Here is a 19,667-nt window from a genome sequence, read left to right as displayed (position 1 = left end):
TTACTGTACTCTACCGTTTTTAAACTGTCCTAAAATTGTTGAGAGAATTGCTTTAAAACTTAAACTGTTCACCATGTTGTTAGTCGCTTTGGTTAAAAATGTGTCAGCCAAATGTAATGTAATGCATTGAATGCTCTCTGTCCACTTTGAATCCGTTAAATATGCCCTTCTATTGTATCATATTTCTCCTTCAAAATAGAAGAGCAACGCGAGTGAGAAAATAGAATTAAGGCAACCGGCAAATGTTCTGCTCAAAACATCGCGCTGCATCGTGCTGCAGAGCACTGCTTCGTGTTGTGTACCGTCAGGACATTCCAATTGAAAACAATGTAATTAGACGGATTTTATTGCTAATGCCCACTCGCATCGCATGTAGTTAGGACTCTGTGTAAGGTACGGTAAATATTGTGCACCTGATGTGAGTAAGATAATTGGATATATGTTGTCTTTCAAAGGCCGACATAAAAGTTAAACGAAATTAAATGTCTTGTATTTAATGTTGAACTCCTTTGTTTCAGGGGCTTCGAGGGTTCCCTGGGTTGCCAGGACAACCAGGACTGAGAGGACTTAAGGTTGGTTTAAAGCGGCCATTAACTCCTCTTAACTCTCAGGCAATCAGAAGGCTTTGTTCCCGCCATAGATTTTAATTATATAATTCAAGTTCAGTTACTTGGGTATTCAATATTCATACCCTTGGTTAATATGCATGCATGGTGCAACACATTCCAAAAGCAGCTCAAATGTTTCATGTTTCACCTTGATTAGTTTTGATAGTCCCATAGAGGTTAATACTCTCAATAATGACAAGTGATTTTTTGAGGCACAGATCGCATACTTGTTCTAATAATTTGTTTACAGTGCTTATAACTTCATATTTAAAGAAAAAATATGTTTATTATAAGAAAAACTAGGATGTTGTTACCGATGGAATGATAATGATATTCCACATGAACTCTAGCAACTTTAAGGCAACGGGGCAGCAGGTACAGGTATTTCCAGAGGGTGTTTGAATTATTCATGCATATTTGTCTGTTACTTTAGGGACACGCAGGTTCTTTAGGATCCAGGGGTGAACCAGGGGTAACTGGATCGAAGGTAATCATCTTCAGATATTTCTATTGAAGTATATTCATGAATTCTTTTAAAAAATGATTGTATTTTGTGCCTTTTTGATAGTATCCCCTTTTGATTGGGTATTTGATGTACACGTTTGTGTGTGTGTGTGTGTGTGTGTGTGTGTGTGTGTGTGTGTGTGTGTGTGTGTGTGTGTGTGCGTGTGTATGTGTATACATGGCTGCATGTGTCTGTCAGCAGTACAGTATTCATATTAGTACGTATGATATCTTGTAATGATATTCTGATATTTATATTTATAATTTCTTTGTTTAATGTGTGTGTGTGTGTGTGTGTGTGTGTGTGTGTGTGTGTGTGTGTGTGTGTGTGTCTTAACAGGGAGAGCAAGGCAACCCTGGTAACATGGGTGGACTGGGTCCACGGGTGAGTGTGGATCAGACCAACCCCCTCCCTCAATCATTACTCTCCCACAAATCAAAAGTGTGATAAATAGCCTACTGACAGTTCAATCAAACTCAGGTCACATCACCATAAAGCATGAAAGTCCCCTTTCCAATTAAGACGGGCAATTCATTTGGCTGACATGCTCGTGTGGTTGCTATGACTCCAGAGCATAAATACTGCTGATCGTAATGTGGAGTTGTAGGTTGAGTTGACTGCAGGTTTAGAAGCATTTTTTTCATAGAAATAATATGTAATTTACAATAGCAATGAATACATTTGATTACATGCTGCATTTGGTCAGAGATAGAAGAATAATACAGGAGCTGGTTTAACTTGTTGGTTTCACTGAGCTGAGCTATTTCATGCTGCCATTAATCACTGTGATGTTTGCGATAACTAATGATGATTGGGTGTGTGATTATCTGGCACTGTGCTTGTTGTGTTCTTGTGAAGGGTCCTTTGGGAATGCCTGGAGACAGGGGAAGAATTGGATCACCTGGCCCTGTGGTAAGACACATTCTAATTGGCCTGAGTTTTTAATTGAATTAATTCATTCATTTGCTACTGTAAATAGATAATGCCTAATTAATACCAAACTATTCGTTTTTATTCTTGTTTGTTCTGCGGTCCAATTATGCTAATTAACAAGTTGCATTAAGAGACAAATTGTCAGAATTAACATGGTACAGTAGTTTAAATATGCCATGTCTTTTCTCTTTGTTAGGGCAAACGGGGAACATCTGGGGATATTGGCAAACCAGGCCCAATGGTGAGTTTGTTTGTTTATTTATTTTTTTTTTTTACATAAATATGCCATCTGTGACCTTTCATCGGTAGCCATCTTTTTCTGGTAAGGAACTAAAACATATCTGTCTCTACAGGGTCCAATGGGAATCCCTGGAGGTGCTGGTTTTCCTGGTGCTCCGGGTATGAAGGTGAGGGCAATTTACCTGCACTTGTAAGCACATGCATGCAGTTTTGTAAAGATGGAAGGGCTACGGTAGATTGGTTTTTGAGTTGGAGAGGTTAATATTGAAGACCTTTGGAAGGGTTTGAATGTTTGCTTGTTTGAGTATGAGCATGTCAAGCATACTATATTTCAATCGAGTGCACCACTAGTTTCTGTTAAAATATTATCTCTCTTGACAAAGGCTGACAGGCCGAAACGTTGGAATAAAAGAATTAAGAGATAGAGTGTGCGGCGACAAAGTTTTTTCTTTGTTTATTTTCCCTTGCCAGCACCTCGGAGGGTGTGCATTCTTTTCTATATTTATAAAATATTATCTCTCTCCATTATGCCATGTATCATTATGGACCAAGGATAGCACACTAGCTTCATATAATAAGAAAATGTATTTCATAGAAATATTTTTCTGTTATATATCTGTAATATCTGTTCCTCACGAAATGGGCAGCTAGAGGATTGTGAATGTGGCAAAAAAATGTAATGGGCTTGAAATCGCATGCGATCGCTGACTGCACCTTATTAATATTGATAATTCATATCTAATGCACATGATTTCCTCCACTCCTGCCCAGGGTGAAGCAGGCCCCACTGGCCCCAGGGGCACGGCTGGGGCCCAGGGACAAAGAGGGGAGACTGGACGACTGGGCAACCCTGGACCCTCGGGCAACCAGGTGAGCGTATCCTGCTGCTAGCCAGCCTGCTCTGAAAGAGTTGATGAAGATGGTTCACGCAGTGTTGAATGAAGGCTGACGTGTTTGTGTACCGGTAATGTCCGCAGGGAGCTGCTGGGACTGACGGGAGCCCTGGTTCTAAAGGACCCACGGTAAGTTTCCTGCTCATCACCAGTGGAGTTCAAAATATCACACCGACAAAAGGCCTAGCAGATGAATAATGTAGACATATTTGTGTGGAGCTAATCTATGAGTCTGAGTGAGTAATGTAGACATGCCAGTGTGTATTTTGTGTGTGTGTTTGGCTGATTTAGTGTGTGACTGTGGTGTCAATAATGTGTGGTTCTTCCACAGGGATTGCCTGGCATTCAGGGGGCTGGGGGACTTCCTGGTCCACTTGGCCCTCCCGGACCTCAGGGAACTACCGGATTCCCAGGGGTCAAAGGTCAAGCGGTAATGACCTGTACTCATATGTCACCTGAGCCTTATGTTGTAATATATCATGATAAAGTATGTGACCTCAAACATTAGCTGTGTCATAGACATTCATTCCATGAATGGGACATCCTACTACTCTTGACTTGTGCATCCCAAATGACCTCCAACTCTTTCTGGCCAACAGGGTGATTTGGGGTCTCCAGGATTCAAAGGAGAGCCTGGTCTTAAAGGAGAACTTGTGAGTGTATATTCGTGAAAATGAATAATGAATTACCTTGTGTAAGATAAGAAAAGGAGAATTAAGGTCATTCAGATTCTCTAGGCTTCAATTAGCATGAACTGATGATTCAAAAACAACCACAACAACAACAACGATAACATCAACAGCATTAATCAATGTAGAGTAAAATCTATATTTCAGGGTGCGATTGGGCCTCACGGAGAGATTGGTCCGTTGGGGGAGGAGGGAAAGAGAGGCCCCAGAGGAGATGCTGGGTCCCCAGGAGCAGCCGGGCCTGCGGGGGAGAGGGTGAGCACCACCTCCATTCATTCATTCATACATTCACAATGAATTAATTAATTTATGCATTGTTCATTAATTTATTGAACCAACCAACTACTCACTCACTCTCTCACTCACTCACTCACTCACTCACTCACTCACTCACTCACTCATTCATTAATTTCTAGCACACTCAAGTACCCTCAACAACATACAATTCAGATTAAGTATACAGTTTCTCAATTAGTGTGCTATCGTGGAAATATCCTCCACTCTCTCATCACTGTCACACGGCTTGCCACCCTCCATAGTGGAGACTGATGAGGCTGATAATCTAATGCTCAGCTCAGCTCAAACGAGGGGAGGCAGCTCTAAAGAGACCTCCCCTGACAGCAGCTCAGACCCTTTCTGTACAAGATAAGGAATGAGCTACTGAGATCTGATTGAATCATTTTGGAGAACTATGTGTGGGCATAGACATACTGTATGGCTTAGGAAGAGCAATACAAACGGGTTGTAAATTAATTGGTGACTCAGATGGGCTGTAAAAGTAGCCATGGGATTAGAAATAGTGAAATGAATCAATTTCTAATCGGATTAATAGCCAATTTAAATTTATCTAATATGATAATCAGTGTTTCCCATAGAATTGAATTCCATTTGTGGTGGTTGGTTTGCAGAATTTACTTGAATGCAACAGTTTTTAACAAATAAGCACAGCGTGGTAATGATGCTAACCAGATTTAAGCACAATTTAGTACAACCTGGAAAATCATTGTGTGGTGGTCAGTGTTGATATTATGGTGGGCCGCCACAAATAAGTCAATGTATGGGAAACACTGGTAATGCTGCTGAAGTCAGTTATTTTAAAAGAATACCTTAGTTAACTGGTTTTACTCTGTCAGGGAAGTACATGTTATGGAAGAATTTCAGATTGTCACTTTAAGCAAATGAGCGAATGTTGTAATAAATGTTAACTTTGCTCATAGCATCTGTAAAAGATTTTAAATTAATTATTGACATCTTTTATCAGGGGGCTCCCGGTAGCCGAGGTTTCCCTGGTTCTGATGGCCTTCCTGGTCAAAAGGTAAGCAACAAATACAATTACTATACATACATGTAATAATAAATGTATAGTAATTGTAGTATAATAAATGATATTATGACAACAAAACGTTAATGATTTTTTATTGGAAGTAATTACTGAACTGTGTTTTGACCCTAGGGTGCTCAAGGTGAGCGTGGTGGCGCTGGGACCTCTGGTCTGAAGGGGGTTGGTGGAGACCCCGGTCGTCTGGGAGAACCCGGCCTCCCAGGGGCTAGGGTAAGAGTCGCATCACTTCCTGTCGTGTGACAGTCTGTGACATGTGAGGCGGTCTCCCACGGTCGAGCATAAGAATCATAGGTTTTATTTGGTTGCACTAGACTGTCTATAGATGCTCAGATTTTAAGCAAACTATCTGTTAACATTCTGTTCGATACAGTGTACGGTTAACATTTTATGGTTAAAATTAGGGTTGGGGCTTGGGTTTGTTTTGGTTTGGTTGAGGTGATATTTAGTAATTGTTCAACAGACTGAACTTGAATTTCAGCAGACCATTAGTGTAGACTCTTTAGGTGGACTATCCAAGCAAAGTGTCACTAAGTCAATAAATCAAATTGTATCACTTTCTCTTTAGTCTGTGACGCGTGATGTCTAAAGCTCTTCATTTTGTAGTCTCTTAGGGCTATTTACCTTGTTGTTTACCTTGTTAACCTCAGTCAAAACACACCCAGATGGCTGGCTTGAACCAGAAACTAACAGTTTCATTGTGTTCCTTTAGGGTTTGACGGGGCTGCCTGGAACACAAGGACCTGAGGGGAAACTCGGACCACAGGTAAAAACCACAGAGGAGAGCTGTGGAGAAATGTCAGAGATTTACCTTTCATTAACCTAGCTGTTGCACCTGTCACTTTGTCTTCATGCCAAGATATATGGAGGGAATTTATTAATTTATTAATTAACTCCTTTCGGGTGAAGATTTGGCTTTGGCTAATTTGCTCACTCACTGAGGACACTATTGTTAATTAGACATAAATGTCATCTTAGCATTTACACAAGTCTCAGATTTGATATTAACTTTACCTAACAGGGGATTGATAGATAGATAGATTATAACCCCTTCTTCCTTTTGCCTGGCAGGGAAGTGCAGGAGAGGATGGCGGTCCTGGTACGGCTGGAGCTCCCGGTACCAGAGGTTTGGCAGGGACACTGGGCCTGCCTGGTCCAAAAGGTTTCAGTGTGAGTAAAAGCTCATTTTCAGAACCTTGCTTGATCTTGATGAATTTTTATGAATGCATTATCACTGATATTATTGAATACTACTCGCTTTATAACCTGTACACAGAGCCGGACAGTAACGGAGTACATTTACTTGAGTACAGTACTTGAGTACAATTTTGAGGGATCTGTACTTTACTCGAGTATCATTTTTGGGGAGTACTCATGACTTTACTCAAGTACATTTGAGAGAGAAATATTGTACTCTTTACTCCACTACATTTCTATCCATAACCGTGACTACCCGTTACTTCTTCTAAAAAAAAAGGAAAAAAGAAAAATCTCGGAAACCCTCAATTTGTTGTTTTCCTTTCAAACGTGATTGGATTGTGCAGGTGCCACTGATTGGGACAGCCTATCAGCAATCACCTTCATCTTTCCGCCAAAGTCAACTCCATGGTCAGATTTAGATAAGAGACGAAACCATAGACGAAATAATGGATGAAGACGCAGCAGGTCCATCCCGGGAATGTGCCAACCTGTGGCCCCACCTCGCCAGACTATTTCAATTTTCTGAACAAGTTAATGATTCAACTGTTTCAATTACAAAATAGTATTTTGTATTTGAAATACGTATTTTAAATACATGTATTAGAAATACTGCCCATCCCTGGCAACATGGTAAAAAGATGAAAATTACTGGATTTTACTTTCAATTCCTTTTACATTCTCCAAGGTATTAACATTAACATTTTTCATAACTCCATGTAGGACATTTCTGTACATAAACGTAAGCACTGTGGCAGTAGTAATGCAATATTTAGAAAATGTAGGCTAAGTACTCTTGATACTCAAGTACTTTTAAAAACAAGTACTTCAGTACTTTTACTTAAATAGACATCTGACTGTTGTACTTTTACTTGTACTTGAGTAAAATTTAGCAAAGAGTATCTGTACTTTTACTCAAGTAATGCAGCTGTGTACTCTGTCCGCCTCTGCCTATACATCCTCTTATTATACCCAACATGTCATTCACACACAGTAAAGGATGCATCTAATACTACGTTTGTTAAAAAGTCTGTTATTCGTTAATTAAAGTCTAAAAATGTCCTGTCTTTATCTCCAGGGAGATGCAGGGAAGATGGGAGAGGCAGGGACCCCTGGAGTACCTGGCCAGAGAGTGAGTATTGCCCTTTCTCAGCCGAGTCTCTGACACTGGACAAGACCTGGGGCCAAATCAGAGCTGGGTCAGAACCATATCAGAGCCAGTGGAGATACAGATCTGAGCCGGATCAGAACCGTTTCAGAGCCAGTGGAGATACAGATCTGAGGCCGATCATCTGGATCACAGCCAGATACTGTGGAGGATGATGTCTGCTCTCTCCTTATCATGGCCAGGCTGAATTACCAAGTGAATGCCCACAGTAGGGTCATTTGTGCATGCATAAAACAAATCCTTGTCCCTGTACAATTCATTATTCTAAACCAAAGAAGAGGCCCATCTTCAAATACTGTTTGTATTTCTTCCTCTCTCCCTCTCCTCTCTCTTTTTCTCTTTGAGCCAATTGAAGTGGGTCTCTTGAGAGAGGCCGCGTTAGAAAAAGCTGATGGTGTTGAGAATGGACTGTGTTCAGAAATGAATAAATGTAATTTTAATGGAGTGGAGGGTCTTGGTGGGTGAGCAGGGGGGAGAGGAAAGGAGGAATGGCTAATGAGTTGGTCTTGGCGTCTGTTGCAGGGAGTGAACGGCAAAGCTGGAGAGGAGGGGGCAGCAGGGCCTCCTGGACCGGCCGTAAGTGTCTCTTATCTGATCAAGTTTATTGAATTCTGCATTGTCTGTGCCCACAGAGAACACTGTATAATTTATGATGCCGTTTTTGCTGTGTTGCTATTGTACATCAAAGCTAGTTTGTCCGTAACTTTTCTCTCTCTCTTTCTCTCTCTCTTTTCTTCCCTCTCGCTCTCTCTGTCTCTGTCTCGCTCTCTCTTTTCTTCTTTCTCTCTCTCAGGGCACTGCAGGAAAGAGAGGTGAACAAGGGCCACCTGGGCTGAATGGATTCCAGGTAGGCTCTTGACCTTTTCCATCTTGTACAAGAAAGGGACTTTAGGAGTTTAGGATTGAGTGGTTTCGTCACACTTTTTTTTCTTATAGCCTCACCAAATTTGGAATCCTCTTAAATCTCTAGTGGTTTCAGTTCTGCTGTGACAGGATGTTATAAATTTGAGTCTTTAAAACTTTTTTATCCTGTTTTTTAAGGGATTGCCTGGACCCGCAGGCCCACCAGGAGACTCCGGAAAGCCAGGAAACGAGGTGAGAGTGGCCAAGTTTGTAAATGCTAGACCCTGTCAGTACAACCAGAACACTCACCTACACCCACCAATTTAAAGCCTTTAAATACACCTGGTTACCTGAACACCCCCTGTCAATACAACCAGAATGCTCACCTACACCTACCGGTCAAATAACCTATACACACCTGCCTCCCAGAGCGCCTACTGTCAATACAACAAGAGCATTTATCAGAGCACATGCTTACACCTACCAATGTGAACATCAGCCATCAGTGAAACCACCTACCAAAGCACCTGTTATCCATACAACCAGAGCACCTACCAAACATAACACATTGTGTACCTACGCCTACTGTACTTACCAGAAGACATAATGTACTATCACTCCAACCAGAACACTTAACCCAGTACCAGAACACATTCCTACACCTACCTACCAGAACACATACTATCACCCCAACCAGAACACTTAACCACCTACCAGAACACATTCCTACACCTACCTACCAGAACATATACTATCACCCCAACCAGAACACTTAACCACCTACCAGAACACATTCCTACACCTACCTACCAGAACACATACTATCACCCCAACCAGAACACATATACTACCACCTCAACTAGAACACTTACTGTACCTACATACCAGGGGCCGGTTTCACAAAAATAGACTTTGCCTATAGCTTATAGTAGATAGTCAGACTTTATATAGACATCTAAACTAAACCGTTGCACAAAGCAGTTTAGTTCTTCACTATCTGAAGTAGGACTATAGTGCAATGAATTCTGGATAAAGTCTCTTTTCAAAATAAAAAACATGCCTGAGTAACCACATCTAACCAACTCAACTCGATTTTACCCAAGCAGAACATGCTTGTCTTTAGGTCAAACAAGATGAATAGTGAATATGCCTTCACAAATGACACTTCAGATGTGGTATTTTCATCCTACAAGTCTTCTTTTAATGTTTTTCTTTTAGATAAGCAAGAATAGGTACACATTTCCAACTGAAATCAGTTGTGGAATCAAGATAACATAATACTTAAGACCTAAGATAGCCTGGGGGTAAGGTGTCTAATTATATTGGTCTAAAATAGGTCAGTCTTTATTTTTGTGAAAGTCTAACTTGCATTAGACTAGTATATGGGCAAAATTAAGATGATCTATCTGTTAATATTCTGTTCAATGTACGGTTAACATTTCATGGTTAAAATTAGGGTTGGGGGTTGGGTTTGTTTTGGTTTGGTTGAGGTGATATTTAGTAATTGTTTAACAGACTTAACTTGAATTTCAGCAGACCATCAGTGTACTGTAGACTCTTTAGGTGGACTATCCAAGGTGGACTATCCTTTTGAAATCTGTCCATCAACTGGCTCAAATGACTAACTTCAGATGAATTGTTTCTTATTCCTTTATGCAGTCACAGGGCCTGGCTCACAAGTCATATGCTGACTATGCTTTTCCTTCATAGGGAGTCAACGGAGAGACAGGACCTGCTGGGGCAACGGGACCAAGAGTAAGCTGATTGGCCAATTAGCCAAGAATTTACAATACTTCACATCAATACTCAGTATCTGATTCAGCAATATACAGTATATAGTATTATATTATTATTCATATAACATTATAATATTCGACATCTGAAAGGGCAATCTATGGAGTGTTACCCATAATGCTTGCTACCATCATTTGCACTTAGCAATGGAGGGCATTTGGGAAGCCATGACTCATTAGCCAAATCTTCTTCTGTATGACATGATTGATGGATGCCACCTAAATCCGCTTTGCTTTGGTCAAGGGTGAACGAGGCACCCCTGGAGAGAGAGGCGAACCTGGGCCCAATGGCCTCCCTGGAGCGAAAGGCTTCGCAGGCACACCTGGACCAGATGGCCCCAAGGTGAGTCAGTCCTGGGTGTTCACTCGCATTTAGCCTTAGAGACATCACTGTTACGGAATGCTATCATACAAAGCTATTATTTATGAATATGATTTCATATTTTTGATCTACTTAAAGCAACACCAAAGAGGTTTTTGTACCTTAAAATAATGTTTCCAAATCGTGGTTCATCAACTCGTAACAGGGTGAACGGCACTTCTGCATTCGCTTCGCAGCCCTTTATCGGCTATAACCGAACTATGAAAGTTTGCCAGATCGGGTAGCGGATCTGTAGTTCGATGGAATGAGACATAAGAAACTACAAATTTGACTTGCTTATGATGTCGCAATACAACATACAGTACGTTCATAAAATCATGCGACATACTCTAGTCTACCTTGTCTGTGGACATCGTTATTTGCCAAGCGGTTGCTGGATAAACAAATAGCGTGCATGTGACAGAGAAAAAGTGCTTTGGTGTTGCTTTAAGAAAGGTTTGTTTTGGCAATGGGCACTGTCAGCATACAGTAGGATCAGATCAATGCACTGGTCTTTTGAGTTTCTGTAAAAGGAAATAATTCAATAGCAATAAATGGACCTCAGGACCATGTCTGGTCATGAAATTAACAATAGCCCTAATCTTATACTGCTTAATGTATACTGCATGTAATAGATTTCTTTATGATATCTGTATGATATCTATCCCCCCTCCCCCCCCCCCCCCACACACACACACACACCACCCCACCCCACCTTCCACTCTCAGGGTAATGCTGGCCCCACAGGCAACCCTGGAGAGTTGGGACCCCCAGGCCTTCAGGGTATGCCAGGAGAGAGAGGAAGTACTGGCTCTGCTGGACCGAAAGGAGAGAGAGTAAGTGACCTTTGACCTAACAAAGACTATTGCAATTAGAATTGTAAATCACATTGGACATTGTAGTTTGCTAAGTATTGTAAAGAGCAGCTTTTGTTTAAAAAAAAAAAGGCTTTTAGCTAAATCAATTTACAATGCACATAGAGATGGTTTTCATTTTAGTTGTGTGTGTGCTTCCAAACTTTGTATGTTATTCAGGAAATAAACTGAGATAATTAGGTTGCCTCCACCACTCCCTGTTCTTGCTTCTCCATCATAAAATCTGTTTTAGTTTGTGAATGTACCCTTAGTTTCTGTCTAATGAGCTCCATTGAGATGCAGATCTTGTTTATGAGTCATCTGGCTTCATTTGTGTATTTGTGTGTGTGTGTGTGTGTTGTTCTGGTCATTACTCTATTGCCATAATCGCTCTGATGCCGTGGCCTTGGTTTTGTTTTGGTTTCAAGGTCTCTGCCTCCTCATCTCAGACTCTCCTTTTCCTGTGTTTTTAGGGAGCCAATGGAGACAAGGGCAGTGAGGGAAAAGCCGGAGCTGATGGTGCAAGGGTGAGTAACACTGGTCCCTCTGGGCTTTACATTTGGTTCCGTTCATTTTTCATTTCTTTAAAATAAATTATTGCATCAGTCATAGTATTCCCATGTCTGCAAAATTAGTACATTTTAAATCAGGAAAAAGATTCATTTGAATATTCATGTCACTCTTTGATTCCATCTATACTATTGCCGTTAGTGTTACTCTGATATTGATATTGCTGTTGATATCTGATATCTGATACTGATATTGCTGTACTTGTATTAGTATTGCTACCTTTGCATTACTGTTGTGATGTGTTACACATTGATATTATCTGTTTCTTGTAGGGATTGCCTGGTCTGCTGGGACCTATAGGCCCAGCTGGGCCAAGTGGAGAGAAGGTGAGAGAGCTGAATGTTCTTCATCATAAGCGTGCATCCTTATGAATAATGACTGTGGCCATCTGCCTCTGTAATAAAATGTGCTCTGTAAATAAATTGACATTGACGTTGACATTATAAATGGTGATTTTTCGTGCCTTGTGTGGAGAGTTAATACCGTGTTGTGTCATATAGGGTGAGCCAGGACCCCGAGGTCCTCCAGGAAACCCGGGCGCCAGAGCTGTGGCTGTGAGTAGATTTGGGTTGTGTTTGTTGTGTTGTGTTTGTTGTGTTGTGTTGTGTCATAGTGTTTTGTTTGTGTTTTGTTTTGTGTTTGTGTTGTGTTGTGTTGAGCTGTGTTGTGTTGTGTTGTGTTGTGTTGTGTTGTGTTGTGTTGTGTTGTGTTGTGTTGTGTTGTGTTGTGTTGTGTTGTGTTGTGTTGTGTTGTGTTGTGTTGTGTTGTGTTGAGCTGTGTTATGTTGTGTTATGTTGTGTTGTGTTGTGTTGTGTTGTGTTGTGTTGTGTTGTGTTGTGTTGTGTTGTGTTGTGTTGTGTTGTGTTGTGTTGTGTTGTGTTGTGTTGTGTTGTGTTGTGTTGTGTTGTGTTGTGTTATGTTGTGTTGTGTTGTGTTGTGTTGTGTTGTGTTATGTTGTGTTGTGTTGTGTTGTGTTGTGTTGTGTTGTGTTGTGTTTGTGTTGTGTTGTGTTGAGCTGTGTTGTGTTGTGTTGTGTTGTGCTATGTTGTGCTGTGTTGTGTTGTGTTGTGCTGTGTTGTGTTGTGTTGTGCTGTGTTGTGTTGTGTTGTGCTATGTTGTGCTATGTTGTGCTGTGTTGTGTTGTGTTGTGCTGTGTTGTGTTGTGTTGTGTTGTGTTGTGTTGTGTTTGTGTTGTGTTTGTGTTGTGTTGTGTTGTGTTGTGTTGAGCTGTGTCATGTTGTGTTGTGTTGTGTTGTGTTGTGTTGTGTTGTGTTGTGTTTGTGTTGTGTTGTGTTGTGTTGTGTTGAGCTGTGTCATGTTGTGTTGTGTTGTGTTGTGTTGTGTTAGATGTAGATTTCTTGTCCAGACTTGGGCTTTACTTCTTTTACATTTTTTTTTGGCTTTCAGTGAAAGCTGCAGAAAGTCTGAAAACTGAATCTGTTAGACCGTAAACCTCAAATGTCCAAAATTCTGATGGACATCTTCCAAAGTCTTCTAAGAAAGTTTTCATCAATCATAAAAAATCCTTTGCAATATATAACTAGAGAGTGCAGACATCTGCCAAGGACAAAAGCTCTATCTCGCAATATTGATGAGAGTGAAAATTTATGGACCGGTCAACTTGGATCCTCTCCAAAATTTCATGGGTTCTTCTGTGGCGTATGCTAGCCAACAACCCTCCACAAAATGTCCTGAAAATAGGTCTGGCAGGTTTTGTGTAATCCTGCCGACAGACAGACAGTAAGAGAAACAAACAATCAAAGCCTCCTTGGTGGAGATAACAATTTTAACTAATTGTTTGGTTCAATGTAATCGTCGAAGTATAATGTTTTTTTCTTACACGTTTCAGACTTTCCACTTGTTGCCACTAAGCCTCTAAATCTTAAACTAAAGCTGAATAGCATGAAAGCCCTCAACAGTAGTGTGTTAGCGAAGTACCACAGTCTAGACACAAAGCCTTTATTCGTGTTATATCTTGTTTTAGGGTTCTCCTGGTGAGCCGGGGCCTACTGGGGCTGTTGGATTTGCTGGAACTCCGGTGAGTAAGACTACTGATGTACTATTCAAAAAAAGATTTGCAAACTCAATTAAACCAAGGCAAGTCATCTTGTTGACTGAGTTATCTCAACGTGTGGGTTTTAAATTTTACAGTATATGTTGACAAAACTTATTTAAGCCAAAGCAAAAATATCAAAATTCAGCATTGTGGGGCATTATGCAAGCTAACAGTTTGGCACTATAATTATCTCTTTGGCAGGGACCTGATGGTCAGCCAGGGGTCAAAGGTGAACCAGGCGATCCTGGAGCCAAGGGAGAGGCAGGGTCTGTGGGACCACAGGGCATGGCTGGAAAGCCTGGTCCTCGGGTGAGTTTGGACATACAGTTTGGTGTGGGTCATTTATTTGTGTATGGGCTTTTTAATCATTATGAATATATGATCATTTTGATTTTACTTTGATAGAATGTTTAAACGAAACATTGTTTTTTGTTGTGTTTGAGTTTTTAATGAGGTCATATGCACTCCAGCCTTGCCAAAACGTGTCACCAGAATGTTAACTAATTATGTCTGTTGAGGACTTTTTGCCTGCATTTTTGCCTGAATTACAGTATGTGGTCATTTGTTTCCAGGGGCTAATTGGAGTGGGTGGACTGAAGGGTGCTAGAGGAACACAAGGCGCTACGGTTAGTCAAGCTTTCCACACAGAGGTCACTTTCAAACAACGCCTTAGTGTTTCCACAGGAAGTTTGACTTTTACATTTCCCCATTCTCAATTCAGGGTCCAAGTGGTTTCCCTGGATCTCCTGGTGGAGTTGGACCACCTGGTGGTGTGGTGAGTATTTAGATTTTAGTTATTAATGTAAAATGTCCACTTTTGCCGATCAGATTTCCTTGCACTAAGTTGTGATTTAGGCAATTCACCCTTACGCCTGTCTGAATTCGTTAAGCACTTTAAGTATGCTGATGTTCAGTCATAAATGTGCCATACGGTAGTGTTATCAGTTTAGAGTCACTAGGCCTTAACATTAACAGTGCTGTACTGCTTTCTCTAGGGATCGACTGGAGAAGCCGGGCCTATAGGCATGCCTGGTAAGGCGGGAGAGAAGGGCATCTTTGGGGAGAAGGGTCCCGTTGGACGCGTGGGGGAGCGTGGGGCCCAAGGCCCTGCTGGAAAGCCTGGAGACAAGGGAGATGCTGGAGAGGATGGACTAGAGGTAAAACAAGAGAGAGAGATAAATAATAATATGGTTATAAAATCATAAAAGAGTAATAGGATGACTTAGTCCCTTGAATTCAAATTCACAGATGATGGGTCATCTGTGTGTGTGAAAAAACGGTTTAGTTAAGAATGGCTGAATATGTGGATTTATTTCTGCTATACTTGTAACAGGTACATGAATATTATGTATTCTTTCAGTATATCAACAACATAGACAGGTTAAATCATGTCTAGTCGTGTTCTGTTGACAGCATAATTGACACAGTAATGATCTAAATAAGAAGATAAAACAGCTATGGAGTTGTATTGATTTTAGATTCACTCGCTGTCACGCATTTGCCAATAGTTTACTGGGTTACTAATTAGGCGCATTAGGGATCATTAAGAGTGTAATTGCCAGTTTTAATTGAGACTTTGCTTACTGACTCCCTGCTCCTGTCCCTGGTGTTGGCAGCCAAACCCAGTGGCACAGAGCGAAGGCTTAAAGTCACCTTAATTCATTTGGTTCCTGACAGTCTCTAGTATTATTACCACCATTGATATTTATATTTATTTACATATGCACATTTAGACTTTATGTATTTACATAAATGGTAAATTCCCTCTCTTCCTCCCTCATTCCCTCTCTATCTCTCTTATTCCCTCTCTTCCACCCCGTTTCCTCTCTACCTCCCTCATTCCCTCTCTTCCTCCCACGTTCCCTCTCTACCTCCCTCATTCCCTCTCTTCCTCCCTTGTTCCCTCTCTTCCTCCATTGTTCCCTCTCTTCCTCTGCAGGGTCCCGTCGGCCCTCCAGGTCCTGCTGGCACCACAGGCATGAGAGGACTGGTTGGTCTGCCTGGCATGAGAGGAGAGAGGGGCATGATGGGTCTCTCTGGTCCCGCTGTGAGTTTCAATCCTCCTGCTCATGGGTCCTTTTGAAGTCACTCCTGAGGATATATCCTTATGAGTATATTACTCAGGAGAGCAGGATATATCCTCATGAGTATGACATTATATTTCTAGATATTTGTATGTTTATGTGACAGATTATTTGTGTACAAAATAATGTGTAATTAAATGTATAAAGAGCTTTCATTATTTTATACTGGCCTTTATTCCTGAATGTTTACATTATTTTATTTTGTATCTATTTGTATCGGTTTGCAAAGAGTAAAGAATGTACTATGCTTAATGCTAATATAGAGCATTATTCTGTATATAGACTAGATAAGTGAAAATATGAAAGCCCCATAAATGGGTTAAACTGATCATTGCAGATGCACCAATTCTCACAGAAGATGAATATTGTGTATAATATCCGGTGGTTGCCTGTAGCTATGATTGCAGATTGCAGTAATAATATCTTAAGATGTCAGTCCGAGGAAAGTTTCAGGTTGTTTATTTTATATTACATTTATTAAGGTATTGTGGTACCAAATGTCTCCCCTGCTTCCCTAACAATGGTTTTCCAGAAGAAAAATGCCCCCAAAACACAATGTCTGCCAAATTAACTTACCAACCGGTTTTGACAGGGAAAGGCTATTGCTGAAACAGCTAATTTAACATGCCCTTTTGCAGCTAGCACAGTCATTGTATGGGCTGAAAAATACCTGCAGGAATATGACTGTATTTTATGTGCTCCCAGGGTGCTCCAGGAAAGGCAGGGGCGTCGGGCGGTTCCGGAACGAAAGGACCCCCAGGGATTTCAGGACTGCCGGGCCAGACTGGACCTCGTGGTGAAGCGGGGCCAGAGGTACAGGACCTCACTGTGACAGTGCACCCTGGCAATGTTTAGCTGCTCAGAGTCTACCTCTTTAGTCAATGATTAAGATCTGCATTTAGATATATGCACATTAAGATTGCTGTCATAGGGTTATGCAATCTCAGGAAACACCTTTTACTTATCTCATATGCGGTTAAATTCCTTCATTCATTCATTTATTCATTCATTCATTCATTCATTCATTCATTCATTCATTCATTCATTCATTCATATGTGTGTTTTCTATGTCATTATAGGGTCTTGCAGGATCTGATGGAATTCCAGGAAAAGATGGTATTATTGGAAGCAGGGTAAGGAAAATCACCGTAGTGCAACTTTGTGATAAAAACTGCACAATAAAAACAGAAACAAGTAGTTTTCCCCTTTCCCTATCCTTTGTGTAGTCAGTGGTGAATTCTCTTTGGTGCTTACATATATTTTTACTACCAAGAGTTTGCAGCAGGAAAAACTGTCATGGACTGTAATGGATTCCTCTTGGTATTATTGTTGTTTTTGCATTGTATAAAGTCCATTTTATCTTTTCAAAAACAAATAAAGCCTTCCATAAAGCGCATAATTTCCTTTATAGATGTGTTCTTGTAATTTCTTGTCAGGCTTCCTTGAAGGAATTTTTAGACAAAATATTTATGATACTCATGTGTGGCCTTAATCCTTTGTAGCTACACAACAGAGTTTGACAGCTAATTAAAGACTTTTCCCCCAATGGAATAACAGCCTGGGATTGTAAACAATGTCAGATGGTAATGCTGTTTACATTTCCTCCATATGGCTTCAGTTGTTTGTTTATTTGTTTGTTTGTTTGTTTGTTTTGTAGGGTGACAGAGGAAGCCCTGGTCCCGAAGGACTGGCAGGTGCTCAGGGTGCAACTGGAACCTCAGGCCCCGTAGGCTCACCTGGACACGCAGGAAAGAGAGGACAACAGGTAAGGCTGCGCAAACCCCTCTGACTCATCTGCCAGAAACAGGAAACTGGCTAGAACTGCATTCCTCATCAATAGTACAATTGATTTATCTGTCACAAATACCCCCCCAGCCATCAATATTGATATTGATATATCATCAATGTCTATTGATCCTTATTTTCATTCTGCTGTCCAAGTAACCACACATTCAGTCAGCGTAAAAGCCATTATACCACTCCTAAAAAATGAGACAGACAGTTCCCTCTACTGCATATTTGTGTCCTGTTCGTCTTATTGGGTTTATTTAGTTATACATACCAGCGGGGTATACTACGAATCTCGATTAGTGGGTTAGCGACAAAAAATGACCGCAGTGTAGATTATGCTATCGCTCATGAATGCGGAAGTAATTGTTTTTAAATAGAGGGGGTCTTGTGCGTCTCCACGTTTCACGATTGGCCAACGTCATCCCAACACCGAGAACGCGTACAGATCTGAGCTGAAAGCCTAGTTTGACAAATATATCACATAACTGCTATCGTAGTATCACTTAACGTATACCCCTGATTCAAGGCTTTGTGAAGCCTCGATATGTCTACATAGCCTAGATATGTCTAACGTGCTTCGTAGTATACCCCACAGCAGAGCATTTTCCATTACATAATCATCACTAATGCCCTAGCTCCAGCCAACCAAGTGTTTGCCAAGTGTCACTTTGATTGCCAAGTGTCAAGGCAAACAAGTGAGCTTATGTATCTCTGCTGAAGTACAATATACTGTAACTCAGAGGTGTTTTTTTGTGTATTTGTGTGTGTTTTCTGACAGGGGTCAAGAGGTCCACCTGGCCCTGCAGGTCCAGCTGGTCCTCGTGGAAAGACGGTAAGATTAGGACACTTCTGGTATAGAATTTCTAATGTACGATGCACATGATTTCATATTATATATAATTTCATATTCATATGTCAATGGAAAATGATTTATCCAAACAGTAAACAGTAAACAGCAAATCTTTCTCCCATTGACCAAATCTCCCATTGGCCTAATCTCAAACCTGCTAGACTCAATGTGTGCATGTGCATGTGCGTATGCGTGCGTGTGCGTGTGTGTGTGTGTGTGTGTGTTTAGGATACAGGTTGGCTGCCTGAACCAAAAGCTGTTATAAAGTATAGTGTTACACTGCATGCTGATTTACACTGATTAATACCTCAAGCTCTGTGTAATATACTGTACATTGTGTTGTATTGTGTGGGATCCATACCTTAAGCTCTGTGTATTATACATTGTGTTGTATTGTGTGGGATCCATACCTCAAGCTCTGTGTAATATACATTGTGTTGTATTGTGTGGGATCCAGGGGCCCCAAGGACCACAGGGTGATAAGGGTGAGAGAGGAGACAAAGGAGAGAGAGGTCAGAAGGGTCACAGAGGGTTCACCGGCCTCCAAGGCCTCCCTGGAATAGGCGTAAGTCTAACAGCATACACTAGTACAACTGTATACTTCAGTCAGTATATGGCTGTGTAAACCAAGAACTGTACACTTTAATGTTTGTGTGTTGCATACAGAATCAAGTTTCAGTACAGAACCCTTTTCTCTGAAATGTAGCTTGTACTTTTGAAAGATTTTTAAGAAGTCCTTTCAGCATCAATAAGTCTTGTCAAAATCTGCCAACCAACAGTTTTATGTTTGATTCTATTTTAAGGGTCAAAGTGGAGATGCTGGGGGTCGTGGAATCGTTGGGCCCGGCGGCCCAAGGGTGAGTGCTACCTGGAGTCACCATTCCATAGATTAG

The 19,667-nt window shown here is 41.0% G+C and overlaps 1 protein-coding gene across 2 annotated transcripts in view; it reads left to right on the top strand.

Moving 5' to 3' along the window:
- Window positions 1-19,667, top strand: part of col5a2b (collagen, type V, alpha 2b) — a 40,953-nt gene that overhangs the window by 15,388 nt on the left and 5,898 nt on the right. For both annotated transcript variants that reach the window (XM_076303472.1, XM_076303471.1), the window contains exons 13-49: window positions 519-572; window positions 1,042-1,095; window positions 1,453-1,497; window positions 1,972-2,025; window positions 2,243-2,287; window positions 2,400-2,453; window positions 3,058-3,156; window positions 3,264-3,308; window positions 3,511-3,609; window positions 3,779-3,832; window positions 4,016-4,123; window positions 5,130-5,183; window positions 5,322-5,420; window positions 5,920-5,973; window positions 6,279-6,377; window positions 7,483-7,536; window positions 8,095-8,148; window positions 8,366-8,419; window positions 8,614-8,667; window positions 10,126-10,170; window positions 10,453-10,551; window positions 11,298-11,405; window positions 11,897-11,950; window positions 12,266-12,319; window positions 12,494-12,547; window positions 13,978-14,031; window positions 14,251-14,358; window positions 14,622-14,675; window positions 14,771-14,824; window positions 15,045-15,206; window positions 15,989-16,096; window positions 16,839-16,946; window positions 17,213-17,266; window positions 17,791-17,898; window positions 18,703-18,756; window positions 19,232-19,339; window positions 19,578-19,631. In XM_076303472.1, coding sequence (XP_076159587.1) covers window positions 519-572; window positions 1,042-1,095; window positions 1,453-1,497; window positions 1,972-2,025; window positions 2,243-2,287; window positions 2,400-2,453; window positions 3,058-3,156; window positions 3,264-3,308; window positions 3,511-3,609; window positions 3,779-3,832; window positions 4,016-4,123; window positions 5,130-5,183; window positions 5,322-5,420; window positions 5,920-5,973; window positions 6,279-6,377; window positions 7,483-7,536; window positions 8,095-8,148; window positions 8,366-8,419; window positions 8,614-8,667; window positions 10,126-10,170; window positions 10,453-10,551; window positions 11,298-11,405; window positions 11,897-11,950; window positions 12,266-12,319; window positions 12,494-12,547; window positions 13,978-14,031; window positions 14,251-14,358; window positions 14,622-14,675; window positions 14,771-14,824; window positions 15,045-15,206; window positions 15,989-16,096; window positions 16,839-16,946; window positions 17,213-17,266; window positions 17,791-17,898; window positions 18,703-18,756; window positions 19,232-19,339; window positions 19,578-19,631 — 2,673 coding nt within the window. The remainder of the gene's footprint in view (window positions 1-518; window positions 573-1,041; window positions 1,096-1,452; window positions 1,498-1,971; window positions 2,026-2,242; window positions 2,288-2,399; window positions 2,454-3,057; window positions 3,157-3,263; window positions 3,309-3,510; window positions 3,610-3,778; window positions 3,833-4,015; window positions 4,124-5,129; window positions 5,184-5,321; window positions 5,421-5,919; window positions 5,974-6,278; window positions 6,378-7,482; window positions 7,537-8,094; window positions 8,149-8,365; window positions 8,420-8,613; window positions 8,668-10,125; window positions 10,171-10,452; window positions 10,552-11,297; window positions 11,406-11,896; window positions 11,951-12,265; window positions 12,320-12,493; window positions 12,548-13,977; window positions 14,032-14,250; window positions 14,359-14,621; window positions 14,676-14,770; window positions 14,825-15,044; window positions 15,207-15,988; window positions 16,097-16,838; window positions 16,947-17,212; window positions 17,267-17,790; window positions 17,899-18,702; window positions 18,757-19,231; window positions 19,340-19,577; window positions 19,632-19,667) is intronic.

The sequence above is a fragment of the Alosa pseudoharengus genome, unplaced genomic scaffold (genome assembly GCF_046254945.1).
Source record: "Alosa pseudoharengus isolate Yale_2024_CS ecotype anadromous, Long Island Sound unplaced genomic scaffold, YU_APseudo_1.1 YU_APseudo_1.1_scf_24, whole genome shotgun sequence".
In the NCBI taxonomy this organism is placed as follows: domain Eukaryota; kingdom Metazoa; phylum Chordata; class Actinopteri; order Clupeiformes; family Clupeidae; genus Alosa; species Alosa pseudoharengus.
Note: the sequence above shows the minus strand (reverse complement) of the source record. Positions and strands in the feature narration are given on the sequence as shown.